Source organism: Lupinus angustifolius, chromosome LG01, assembly GCF_001865875.1.
Source record: "Lupinus angustifolius cultivar Tanjil chromosome LG01, LupAngTanjil_v1.0, whole genome shotgun sequence".
NCBI classification, from domain to species: Eukaryota; Viridiplantae; Streptophyta; class Magnoliopsida; order Fabales; family Fabaceae; genus Lupinus; species Lupinus angustifolius.
The window spans coordinates 23436417-23449361 of record NC_032009.1 but is presented as its reverse complement, the minus strand read 5'-3'; the positions used below and the strand labels follow the sequence as shown (position 1 = coordinate 23449361).

The window sequence follows — 12945 nt, the reverse complement described above, 5'->3', positions numbered from 1 at the left end:
TATATATATATCCTAAATGCACTACTTAAATAATATAAATTAAGTAAGTTGGTATGAGAGCATTATTTGTACATGCCCTAAATAGACCAGAAAAACTTGTTTTGCTACCAATATTTAAATTCAACTTATGGATTCATGCTAATGAGACACATTTTAATTTAATTTTCCACAAATAAAAAATCAAGCTTCAACAATCAACATACAAAAAAACAAATTAAGGTTCACCGGTCTATATTATGATAAAAAATATCCCCCTCTAATTCTTTGCTCAAATAGTATTTAAATTGGAGGAAAAAAAAAGGTGTCTTTGTAATTCTTAAATTTTAATACCAATTTATTTATTCGATATAGTAGTAGGTAGGGGTTTAGAAAAAACGAACAGTTCCATCTTAAAACCCTACTACCTCTCTTGTCTCTTCCACTGTTACCGTTTGTGCATCCCTCTCTGACGGCGCCACCACCACCGATTTAGCTTTTTCCGCCGCTAATGGGTTCCACCACTGATATCAGAGGCGTTTTAACCGCTTTTAGCCCTTCTCTCGATTTCTTTGCAATCACCACTGGAGATGGCCGCGTTAAGGTATATCTATTTCTCCACTATCTTCTTTTCCCCTTTTCTCTCTCTCTCTCTCTCTCTCAATATCTTTCGTTTTTTCATGTTTATGTGTATAGATATGGGATACACTCAAGGGTCAGCTCCAAGCTGAGTTTTCAGATATTACTTCAACTGATACTTCAATTAATACTTATCATTCATCCCTGAAAGGCCATCTCTCAATTGATTATACTTGCATTAAGTGGCTCTCTTTAGAAACAAAGGTCGGTTCGGCTCGATTCGATTTTATTTCGTTTCGATTATTTGATTAATTCTTGTGCAATAGAGAATAGATTATAACAACCAACTCTTTACTATGAATTAATTATTGCAGAAGAAAAGGAAGCATGCTTCGTCGTTGTTAGTGCTTGGAACTGGTAGTGGTGATGTTTTAGCAATCAACGTCTCTGCTGGTCAATTGACTTGGAGAATTAGTGATTGTCATCCTGGGTAAATAAACACATCATGTTCTTTGTCCTTATTTACTTATCATTTTGTAATACTATTTTAATGGATGATAATACTTGAGGATGATTATTGAAGATGGTAATTCAAAATAATATCTCTAATCTTATTACTTCTGATATTTCTAAACTCGTATTTGGTATAGCTTCCTTTATTACAGCAACAACAATGTCACCAATATAAGCATATCTCTGAATGCTCCAGTGGATGTGATCGTTTTGGGTTTTAGGGTGTGTTTGGTTCTGGTTAAAAAATGATAGCATATTCTTAATGTCCAAAAAAACAGCTTAAAAAATAAAGTGTTTTCTCACCCCAAAACAGCTGTGGAACACGGCTTATGTTGTTGAGAAACACTTTCTTCCATTGTGTTAGCAACAAATTTTATGTACCGATGTGGTGCAAGATAATGGACAACAACTAAAATGTAGAATTAATTACATTTACTTATCTTTCTCTTGTTCTTGTTTTTTCAACTCAATGGCAGAGGCGTGAGAGCCATCTCATCTTCGGCAAATGGAACAAGCATATATACTGCAGGTGCAGATGGGATGATATGTGTGATAAATGGCTTGACAGGAAATCTGTTGGAGAAATTTAAGGCTTCTACGAAGGCTGTATCCTCTATGTCTGTTTCTTCAGGTTTGCATTCTTCAAAGAAAATCCTCAGTGAATTACATAATTAAGATGAATCTGCAATAGTCAGGTACTTTATTATTATTTTGACTCCGGAGTCCTGATTTTGCTTCTTGGCTTCTTTACTTACATCAGATGGGAGGATGTTAGCTACTGCAGCAGCACAATTGAAGGTTTTCAACTGTTCTAATCACAAAAAAATTAAAAAATTCTCTGGTCATCCTGTAAGTCTAATGTACTTTTCCTTGTATATCGTATATACGTGTGTACACTGTTTCAATGCCCTTTTCACTTGTCCTACATGCTTTTTTTATTGTCTTTGTGATTGTTCTGTTTTTTAACAATTGCTTTTAGTTTATTTTATAGGGATCTGTTCGGTGCATGGTGTTCACTGAAGATGACAAGTATATCCTCTCATCTGGTGTTGGTGAAAGATATGTTGCTGTGTGGAGGATAGATGACCCCAAAAAGCAGTCAGCTAGTTGTGTTCTTTCAATGGAGAACCCTGCTGTCTTTCTTGATAGCAGGTGCATTGATAATGAGGATGGTGAGGCTACTGTGTGTGTGTTGGCAATCTCAGAAGTTGGTGTTTGTTATCTCTGGTTCGGAAATAGCATTGAAGAATTACGTAATGCAAAGCCCACAAAAATATCATTATCTTTAGAAGAAATTTCCTCCAGCAACTACAAGGGAGCTTTATCAGCAATATATGCTGCAAAATTACAAGGCATCCAGAAACCTTCCTCCGGACATGTTTTTCTTGTTTATGGGTTACTAGTAAAACCATCGTTTCGAAAAATTCTAGTGCATTCTGGTACAGACATAAAGTTGAATGTCTCCCGTGATGGTATTCTTCTTCTGACGAGTCAATCTCTTGTCAAATCTAAAAAGGGGACAACTGTGCGAAGAGGCAAGAATTTTTTGCATTTGAATAACTTTTTCTCATAGCTTTTTCTTATTTTCCTTACTTTTGTCAAGGAAACTGATAATAGTATTGTTTAATTTTTGTTTTTTCTGCTTGCTTTGATTCTCTGAAACTTATTACTAGTCCTAATAAGTGTAGATTTAAATTTATCCCTTAAAATATGTTGGTCTATATTCCTTAGTAATTATATTCACATCTTTGCGCTGGTCATATATTTTGACAGTTACCGCACTAGACCGTGCTAATGCAGAAGATGCCTTGCTTCCAATTCCCAAGGTTTTTGATTCACATGACAAAGAGGAAACATTTCAAGACTTTTTGGACAAGGATGCAACCAATGATTTGGTTATAAGTAGTAAAGCTGACTCTCTTCAGATAGAAGGTACTTACATCATTAGTTGATGTTGATTTATATATTTGTACACTTATTCATACTCTTATTCCTTGGTTGCATCCATAATGAATCTTGTGTATTGTATAGCATTGGTGTATTCTTAATGTGCCAATTATTATGTTGACTGAATATTTTTCTTGCATTTTTATCTTATTTTCTTGCTGAGCAGCAATTTTTATTGACATTGGAATTTATGGCCAAATAGAATATACCTGCATAAATTGATAAGCCAATTTAGAAAATTCTGTTGTGTAATAAACGCCTCCTCACACTGGCCCTACATGTATTATTTAGATTTGGTATAATCAAAATGATACATTCAGTAAGTTCCTTACGTGCTTCATCAAAAGTATTTGCATTTGAGTATGTCAATTCTCAAATATCTGAGCATTTGACTTCCTTTGTTTTTTAAAAGTGGTCTATCTCATACATCTTTTAAAATTAATAGCAATTTTTTTCTCAAGGACAATCTAATGAATGCCAATATGGTGCTATCATATGCTTATATAAAAGCAATCTAATTTGTAAAAATCACTAACTTTCGACAAGGTAGTCAATTGCGGATAACGATCGACCCAAAAAACATTGTAGCAGGTGGTAGGATGACCGCTACAGCTAAGGGACAAAATACATCTAAAATACTAAAATGGCGTGACAATGGGAGGTTGAGATGAGGCCATGGTTGTGATAGAAGTGGGTATGTGAGAAGGGAAGTGAGGGGAAGAAGCTTTGCCCTAGAAATGTGTATATGGAAGGTTGAGATGAGAGTAGGGCTGGAAACGAGCCGAAATGAGTCGAACCAGAGTTTAGCTCGGTTCAGCTCGATAAGGATTGGTTCGGCTCGAAACTCGACTCGAGTTCGATGAGTTATTTTTTTAGCTCGAGTTCGGTTCGGTTAAAGTTCATGAACTGTTCGGCTCAGTTCAATTGGTTCATTTGGACAACTTAAATAGTTAATTAATTTTGTTTAAAAATATTACAAATTTTTTATACATATAAATATAACAATCTTTATATATATAATAACAATAAATATAAAAAATAATGTATGAGTCATAATAAACATAAAAATTAGTTTATATATATATATATATCGAGCTAGCTCATGAACCTAACGAGTCGAACTGTATCCAACTCGAGTTTGGTTCGTTTATTTAACGAGCTCAATTTCCAGCTCAAGTTTTGCTCATTTGGTTCATGAACCAAATTTATGGAGCTAAATAACGAATCGAATTTCGAACGAATACCGAATTGGTTCGGTTCATTGCCAGCCCTAGATGAGAGTAAGTAACCAAAATTTGCAGAGCTTATTCAGTGCCGCATAAAGAGGAAGAAGGGGAAGGTGGCAGTTACCGGGGTAGAGTGTTTCATTTTACTACTCACATATTTATTGACGAGGGAAGAAGAGGGAGGGGTAAGTACCCAAAACCCTAAAAAACATGCCATGTATTAAAAATAAGGGCAAAAAGGGGTTTTCCCCTTTAAAACGTAGGGTTTTACACACAACCTTGTTGGAGTGGGTTCTGATCCGTGAAGTCGATGCTCTTTGACCTACGAGGCTATGACAGGCACGACGGCCGTTCGTGCCGCTATACGCCCTTTTGTCGCGTGTAAGTGCCGACAATCACTAGAACACCGATAACCCAGCGCAATAGCGCGCTATTGACTACTTAGCTTGTTAGTCATTTGATTTAAAAAAGTTGTACTAAAACTGATCCTCATTACCTTATTTTGAATTAATTTACTATTTTAAACTCAGCTGCATAGTTTTGACATTTCAATAACAAAATCAGGAATTTGAAATTGTTTCCAATTGTAATTCTGCTTTTCCACCACCTGTTAACCAGGGTAGCAATTCTTGCCATTTGTGAATGGCCTTGGCCTTTGGCAATTCCACCAATTCCACCATCATATACAACAACAACCAAGCCTTGACCCCACTAGGTGAGGTGGCGACATGGATCGAACGATCCCTTAATACTCTATCATAAATCATGTTTATTAACAAGACATTGATGTCTAAATCTTTCCTAATCGTTTTGCTTATGATTTTTCCTTGTCTCATTTTTCCTCTAAAAATTGGACTAATCTCCATTTGATCTATTATCCTTACTAAGGCTTCTAACAGTCTCTTCCACATATCTCCAAATCACCTAATATGTGATTCTACCATCTTTTCTACAACAATAGCTATTCCATCATTCTCCGTAATGCATTCATTTCTAATCTTATCTTGTCTATTGTGTTCATTGATCTAATGCAATATTCTCATCTCCACTACATGAAGTTTATTCTTTTGTTGACATTTTGTTGTCCAACATTCAGTTTCATATAACATGCGGGTCTTACAACTGTGTGGTAAAACTTCCCCTTAAGCTTTAGTGACACCTGTCTATCACATATGACACCTTAAGCACTCCGTCATTTCATCCACTCCATTTGAATCCTATGGTTTAAATCTCTGTTAATTTCCTCAATGCGCTGTATGATTGACCGAAAATACTTAAATTTAGTAACTTGTATATATTATGATCTCCAATTTTCCACCATCAAATATGAAGTATATTTTTGTTGTTACTTGCCTTTGTTTTCTGCATTTTGTCACTCCAGCTACTAAGTAAATAGCTGAAGATGAATTATACTTCTTTTCTGCTTGGTCTAATCTGTTGGTTTTTACGAATATGTGCAGATGATATGGTAGAAGGTGAAGCTGATGTAATTTGCATGGAGGACCGGATGAGATCACTAGGGATACTCAACAGTCAAAAGGATTTTGCACCGAACTTTGAAAGTTCTGCATTGTTGAAGGGTATTGATCTTAAAGCTGCTATTCCAATGAAAAAGGTTCGTTATAACTTATGAGCTAATGTGATATGATTTGTCTTTTGATATTGCTTTTGGTTTTTCTGTTTTTACTTTATTTGTTTTTTTATTGTAATTATATTTCTTCATTTGTACATATTTTTTTTAAGAGGGTGAGCTCCAAAACAATAATAAGGTTGTTGTCTTGTGATCTAGAGAGGGGGTAAATACCAAAAGCAACTTATCCGCTTAAGGGGCAAGGTTGCATACATTTACTCTCTCAGATCCTACTAGGTGGTAGCTTCTTGCACTGAGCGGCCTTTTGATTCATATACATTTTTAAATTGCTTGCAATTCTTTATGCCCTGAATTTTAGATCAATTTCTCAGATAAAAGCAACTGTTATGTCTTTGGTGCCAAATGAAGCATTCAAGCTACTGGAAGTGTTACTGGCTGCCTGGCAATCAAGGTTTGTTTTCTTCTCTGTCTTTTGACTTTCTGAAGGTATATTGCTTTTGTATGTCAATGTATTCTGTCAATTCTATGTCTTTCATTTCTGTTACATTTCTTATTCCATATGCCAGTACAGATGACCTAATTATGATAGCATTATTTTTCCAACATTAAGATGAACAAAAATTCTTCTAGGAGAAGTAGACAGGGTGAATAGCATGTTGATTAGAATGACATTCAAGTGAGGTTTGATACTTTAAAATTGATGGACAATGCCTTTGTTGTTGCTTGATGTAAGAGGCATATTAAAGATCCATATCGAGCCAAACAATTGAAGATATTTTTTCTCTTGTCTGGGGGAGGGTGATGGGAGTGAAATCACTCATTTTTTTATATCGAGGGTAATTCAAATGCATGATGGTTCTATAGATATTTGTAGGAAATGTAAATATATGGATCAGATTTTAATATTTTCTTTCTTTTTGGATTGATTTTGTTTAGTCACTCAAGATTCAATTAGAAGCAAAATGAGGTGTAAAGCTGAGTTCATAGAGAAGTATATATTAATTCTCAAAATGAATGTTACCATTTGGTGACAGTATCTTGGGACTTGGTTATCAGTGATAGCTTGTTGTTATGTTAAAAAAGATGCTAGGTAGCTTGTAAAGTCTGAGTTGGGTGTGAAAATTTTGCTTTTGCTTTGAGATGCTGGCATTAGCACTCTGCATCCAATCAAGACGTCTTGTATAATCTTGTATGTAGGCCACTAGGCCTGATATATAATTGTGAATATATAAAAATAGTGTTGTCATCTAAAAGATATGTTAAACAGAAGCAGAATCATAATAAGGGCTGAAAATTGCCAGTTGCTTTCATTGCAATATTTTCAGTTTGCTGGAGAGAGTAGACTTATTTACTGGTTTATCTTTGATACCTTTCACCACATATTTACTCTTCCTTATTATATAGCAATGCTAATGCACTCAATGTTATTGACATTTATAAATATGAATTCAACAGTTCGGCTAGTGCAAAGTATGTTCTTCCTTGGATATATAGCATATTAGTGAATCATGGCCACAATGTCATTGCTGAGGATTCTGCAACGCATATGCTTGATTCCTTGCACAAGGTATTATGGATTTAAGTTTTCTTTGTCATTTACATGCTTTGCATTTTCAGCCTCAAATTATATTTTGAATGCTTTGCATTCTACAACTACTACTGTGTTCTGTCTTGTATGATGGGGATTCTATCAAATGTGCTAATGTGATACATGCCCCCTTAAGTTTTGAGTTTCATTATATGGTTAACAGGTTAAGTTTGATGATGTATTTTATGGATAGAAAGACTTGCAAGTAGTGAAATGGCGAAGGGTCATTTATCACTTTTATAGCATGACATTTTTTACTGTTCTTATATATGGTAATATGTCTGCTACTTTTCAGATTATAAATACTAGAGGGGCAACTCTCCAGCCTTTATTGCAGTTATCAGGTCGTCTGCAACTGATAACATCACAGGTATAGTAACTCAATAGTTGCTCTTGCTATCTTGAGAACATTATTTGTCTCCAGTAGCCTCATTAAAAGTTGCTTTCAGATCGACAAGGCTTCTCAGACCATAAGTGATTCTGTGCATGATCACCAAGTGCAAGAAAGTGGAGATGAGGATGAAGAGGACGAAGAGGACGAAGAGGATGAATATGTTCACGAGGAAGGAGAGGATGAATCTGAAATAAGCAGTGACGACGAAAGCTAGTTTTCCTTTTAGTGAGAGGTAATTACATACATTAAAACAAGTGCTTATGATTTATGCATTACTTCTTAGTTCTTCCCAAAATTGGTAAAGTAGATGCATGTGGTTGGTTAAAGATGGTTTTACCAGAAGTCTTGAGACCTTGCGCCACACTCTTTCTGAATATCATTTTCCTTGGGATCTGGTTTAAGTTTTTTAGGTTGCTTGGTTTATGTTGATATATTGTTTTCTTTGGCAACCTAATTTCAAAAACTGCTTTCCAGGTAATCAATTCTTAAAAGTCAAGGGTGTTCAATGTCAGATTTAAGATGTGTGTGATTGATATCATCACACAAAAACTACTTGAGTTCTGTAAAAAATTATTAGCCAAAATGTGATTTTTATGTTGCTTCATCTTAGTCTATTATAATCAAAGATTGTTTACCCTTTTGCAATTTATGGGCACTATTAAAAAATGTTATCTTGGAGCAATTATACCTGTTAAGATGCCCATATGATTTTTTTGTTCCCCTCTTATGTTTATTTTCATATCTAGAAATTTGATTCTCAGGAATCTTGATGTGTTATTAATAGCAATTATACAAGACCATATTAGAGGCAGTGATTGGACTTTCATGACTAACTATTGGCGTTTCACTTTACAGATTACAAGTTTCAAGTTGTCCCTTTTTGCAATTGACATTGATTAGGGGCATAACCAGATGCTGGATTTCAACCAGCTTTTTTTCATTTTTTTGCCATATAGATAGTTCCTTTCCCCGAGAAAGAAATTTTGTTATGCAGACTTGTCAAATTTTAAGTCCTTAAATTATGTAATTTGACGCTTTCAGTGATAAGTAAAAATACATGAATATGGCACATGCATATTTTCATGTTTGAAGACATGATCAAAATACTCATTCTAAAGATTGTGTACTCCAGATGTATATCAGCTGTTTTCTTGATAGTAATTTCTCTCGTGTGCCAAAATTGGCTTAGGTGTACACTAAAAAATTAGTTGTCATGCCTTTTTTTTACCATATTTACTGATAGTTTAACTTCAACTATTGCCATGCATGACATGCTTGTGAATTATCAATGGTCCAGGGTCTCCGGTTTTAGGTTGCTTAGTATACAAGAACCAATTAGATAACTCTTAAGCATTTGCTTCCTATCTTTTATTAGTATTAGTGTATGGCATCATTAGCATATACATAATTATAGTGATCCTTTATTAGTATTGCTATATAATAGAAAATGCAAGGGATCTTTTGGTGAGGGAAGAGAAAGAAATGGTACTAGTTGGTTTTGGTTGTTGTATCCATATGGTCATTTCTACTTAATGAGATAAAGACTTAATTGTTGTGGTTGGTTTAGGAATTGAAGTCAAGTAAGGCTACATGAGAGTTTAGCTATGACATTCTTTGAATGTTTGTATTTTGTAATGACGAACCATGTTGGCATTGTAAATTTGTCATTACAATTCTTAATATTTGAGTGACTTGGAGTATTCTGAGTAATGACTAACATAAGATTTAAGGTTAGGCTATCTAAGACCACCACCGTCAAAAAGCTTGAATGGCAGGATTGGCAATGGAAAACTTTTCTTATCAATTACCTTGATAGTAGTTGAGCTTTATCATATTGGAATTGTTACTACTAAATTTTGAGTATGTTAGAAATGGACACACTAATTATCTATTCACAATCTTTAGTAAATAGGACTTGATTCAATCTTCATCTCTTTATTAATATTGAAGTTACTTTATTCACACAAATAAGTATAATTTTTTTGCCAAACCACTACTAGCCCTTGATAGGCATACATGATAAGGACTTATTAAGAAATTCAATTCTTTGCAACCATTGTAAATGTTCCTATGTATGGTTGCAAACTTATTTAATATTTGAATAAATTTGTATATCATCTATAGTACAAACAATAATAAATGAATAAATAATTAAGCATAGACTTGTGGGTTCTCAAGTAGGTAAGATTCCACAACTCTGTAAATTCCAATGGTGGTTTCCTTTCCTTCCTTAACCTCTTCCTCTTTAACATCAAAATCACCAATTGTGTTGTAATTACTTATCATCTTACAAAGGCAACCTCCATTACTAGCAGCCTCAAACTTAACATCATAAGCTATAGACTCAAGCTTGTCACCTAATGGATCCCCTTCAATCAAAGTGTATTTGCAAACAAAGTTGTCCTTATCAAGAACTTCAATCTTTTGTTTCAAATATTTGAAGGGGCTAGCTGCATATATAAAAGAAAAATATAAGAAATTAATCAAGTAATATAGATAAATGGGCCTTTTTGGTTCAACTTGTGTATGTTTGATGAGGTGGGATCCATTTTAAGAGAAAACATTCTCACCCATCATTAACTTATTGAACTAAAAGTTCATATCATATAGTATATCTATATAATTTCACATCATTCTAAAATCATTTTTTTGTACTACCAATGTTTAGGGTAAAGAATTAGTCTCTTTCGTGGTGCATGGTTACCCCTCCCATCAAGTATTGCTCTCAAAGAATCGAACTCTTGATCTTTTGTCACCCCGAAGATATAATGGAGCCTTATATCAGTAGTCCACAACATTTTTGGTCATTTAGTATCTTATTGATTTATCATGTAATTTTAAATGTATACATTACTTTAATCATTATGAATATCAATGAAGTACTACATGTTTTTTGTTGTTGAAATAGTATAGATATGATCTAAATGGTATAAACTTTTAATCTAAATGGTGGATTTTGTGTAAAAGAAATAAGCTTTTAAACTAAATGCTTACCTTCATTGAAGTTAACTTGTTCAATGCTTCCAGCTTCTCCATCTCCTTGGATCAGAATGATTTCTTTTACAAACTGTGGTAATAGCTTGGGAAGCAAGGTTCTAGAGTCAATGATCAAGGCCTTGAACATGCGAGATGGGGCAACAAGGGATGAAAACTCATGTGTAAAGGTTGAGGCTCCCATAGTGAATTTGTTATATGGTAGAAATCAAAAGGAATCAAAGTTGTGTGTGATTGATCCTGAGGCTTTGGTATTTTATAGAGACATGATGAAGTAACTTTCCTAGAAAATGAGCCCTTGTGATGTGAGACTCATAATGGACATTTATATTTTTTGGTACTACTAAGAGTATCTCTTTACCTTTTGGTAAGTAATTAATTACTTTCAGAGTGTGTGATTGTCCATCCCAACAAGTGTCGTTCACATGAATTAAACCTTTGACATTTTGATAGTTCTAAAGATCTAATAAGACTTTAGACCACTATATCAACTTTTCATTGCTGGAATGGACATTGATTTGTTACTTAGCAATATTCAATTTGGATGTTCTCATATTCAAACATTCAATATTAGTGGCTGCTAAGAGTTTGTTTATTTTTGTTTCATCACAGCCTATCTTCAAACTCATGGTCCCACACATATGCTGTCATTGGTAGAATAGGTTATTTGTCAGCATTATAAACATGTACAAGTTTGATGCAAGTTTGATTCATACATGTATAAAGAATGATATGGTATTCATTTTTTAAGATACTATACACAAGATGAGTTATTAAGCATTCATTTAATTTTTAATATTATAATGAAATCAATATTTAATGAAATTTCTATAATTCCTTTTAGATGTAGCATAGAAATCCCAACAAGTCAAAATAAGAATAGCACCCTACCTATCTCTGTTGCAGTAAGAAATAATGGAATACATATTTAAAAAGTGTGATACTCAATGTGTTACTTTTTTTATGATTGGTTGAAAATATATATTTAAATTAAAATTATAATAATTAACTGATTTTTTAATCAATAACAAAAATCAACATATAAAATGATATATTTTTTGGATTAGAAGATGTACTGAAGAGAGAGAAGAAACAAAGAAAATGGAAGCAAGGAAACTTTTTTGCCATTACCCATTATTTTCTTACTTTAAGGAATTAAGGGGGTAGAAAAGAGATGGGTTCTATCTCTCCCATGAAGGATTTCATCACCATAGTCATCAACAAAGAGTGTGTTGAAAAGAAAGAAAAGGAAAAAGATAGATTGGACCAAAGAGAAATCACCCTAATCAAACCTTATGACACAATAAATATAAGTAATCATCTCATATATTCAACTAGTTTGTTAAGTTGTGAAATATGTAGTGTGAATGTTAGAGTTCAAATTCTTGAAAGTGTATTGCAACTTTTTTATTCCTATCTCCCATTTCCCCTATTCTTATATAAAAAGTAAAATAAAATAAGTAATTATATAACTAAATTGATAAAGCCAATAAAGTAGGGAGCACATCTTCTATCCCGAAAAATGTGTCACTTTATGTATCACTTTTTCTCTAATTGATCAAAAAAATACTTTATTATTAAATTTTTAACTTAAATATATATTTTTTAACTTAAATATATATTTTTTAACCAATTAAAAAAGTAATATATGAAGTGACATATTTTTGCCTGACAATAGTGTGGTAATCCCATAAAGCAGATGTAGTTTGAGGAGGAGATGCTCCAAATTTATTATTTAAGATTGAGTACCATATCTGCTCAAAATTCATTTATGGGTCAAAAGGAGCTTGGGACTTTGTGGGTCATAAGATTTCGACAATTATAAATGGACTGGGCTACTTCGGACACAGTCCAAGTATATAAATTGATCACCTTCTGTTTTTAGTTTGTTTTTTATTTTATTTTGATAAACATCACCATTCATATCTAAGTTGGTAATATTTTGAATCTCATATTTCCGTGTTGCCAAAAGTTACACACAAGGAAATTATTCAATATTTATTATATAGGTAACATTTTGTTAATGGTATATATCTTTTTGTTAAGGACAAGAGAATAATATATTGCTTTTAAGGTTCGAATTTTCACTTTTCTTATAAAAGCTTATTTGCTTAAATATTGTTAATGTGTATCCGAA

The 12945-nt window shown here is 33.3% G+C and overlaps 2 protein-coding genes across 2 annotated transcripts; one reads left to right on the top strand and one right to left on the bottom strand.

Moving 5' to 3' along the window:
• Nucleotides 359–9046, top strand: LOC109357028 (WD repeat-containing protein 43). The gene is made up of 13 exons (XM_019600715.1): nt 359–580; nt 673–819; nt 930–1045; nt 1545–1699; nt 1829–1917; nt 2060–2603; nt 2842–3000; nt 5702–5856; nt 6204–6283; nt 7288–7399; nt 7716–7790; nt 7870–8046; nt 8670–9046. The coding sequence occupies exons 1-12, from the start codon at nt 488–490 to the stop codon at nt 8026–8028; spliced, it is 1884 nt and encodes a 627-aa protein (XP_019456260.1). The 5' UTR covers nt 359–487; the 3' UTR covers nt 8029–8046; nt 8670–9046.
• On the bottom strand, nt 9730–11061 carry LOC109357019 (pathogenesis-related protein STH-2-like). Its single transcript, XM_019600703.1, has 2 exons — nt 10809–11061; nt 9730–10264 (listed from the first exon to the last, which is right to left on the bottom strand). The coding sequence occupies exons 1-2, from the start codon at nt 10990–10992 to the stop codon at nt 9966–9968; spliced, it is 483 nt and encodes a 160-aa protein (XP_019456248.1). The 5' UTR covers nt 10993–11061; the 3' UTR covers nt 9730–9965.

Coding starts and splice junctions, on each gene's coding strand:
- LOC109357028 (XM_019600715.1), top strand. CDS start 488: ATGGGTTCCACCACTGATATCAGAGGCGTTTTAACCGCTTTTAGCCCT. Junction 581..672: donor CTGGAGATGGCCGCGTTAAG/GTATATCTATTT, acceptor TTATGTGTATAG/ATATGGGATACACTCAAGGG. Junction 1,700..1,828: donor CTCTATGTCTGTTTCTTCAG/GTTTGCATTCTT, acceptor TACTTACATCAG/ATGGGAGGATGTTAGCTACT.
- LOC109357019 (XM_019600703.1), bottom strand. CDS start 10,992: ATGGGAGCCTCAACCTTTACACATGAGTTTTCATCCCTTGTTGCCCCA. Junction 10,265..10,808: donor ACAAGTTAACTTCAATGAAG/GTAAGCATTTAG, acceptor TTATATATGCAG/CTAGCCCCTTCAAATATTTG.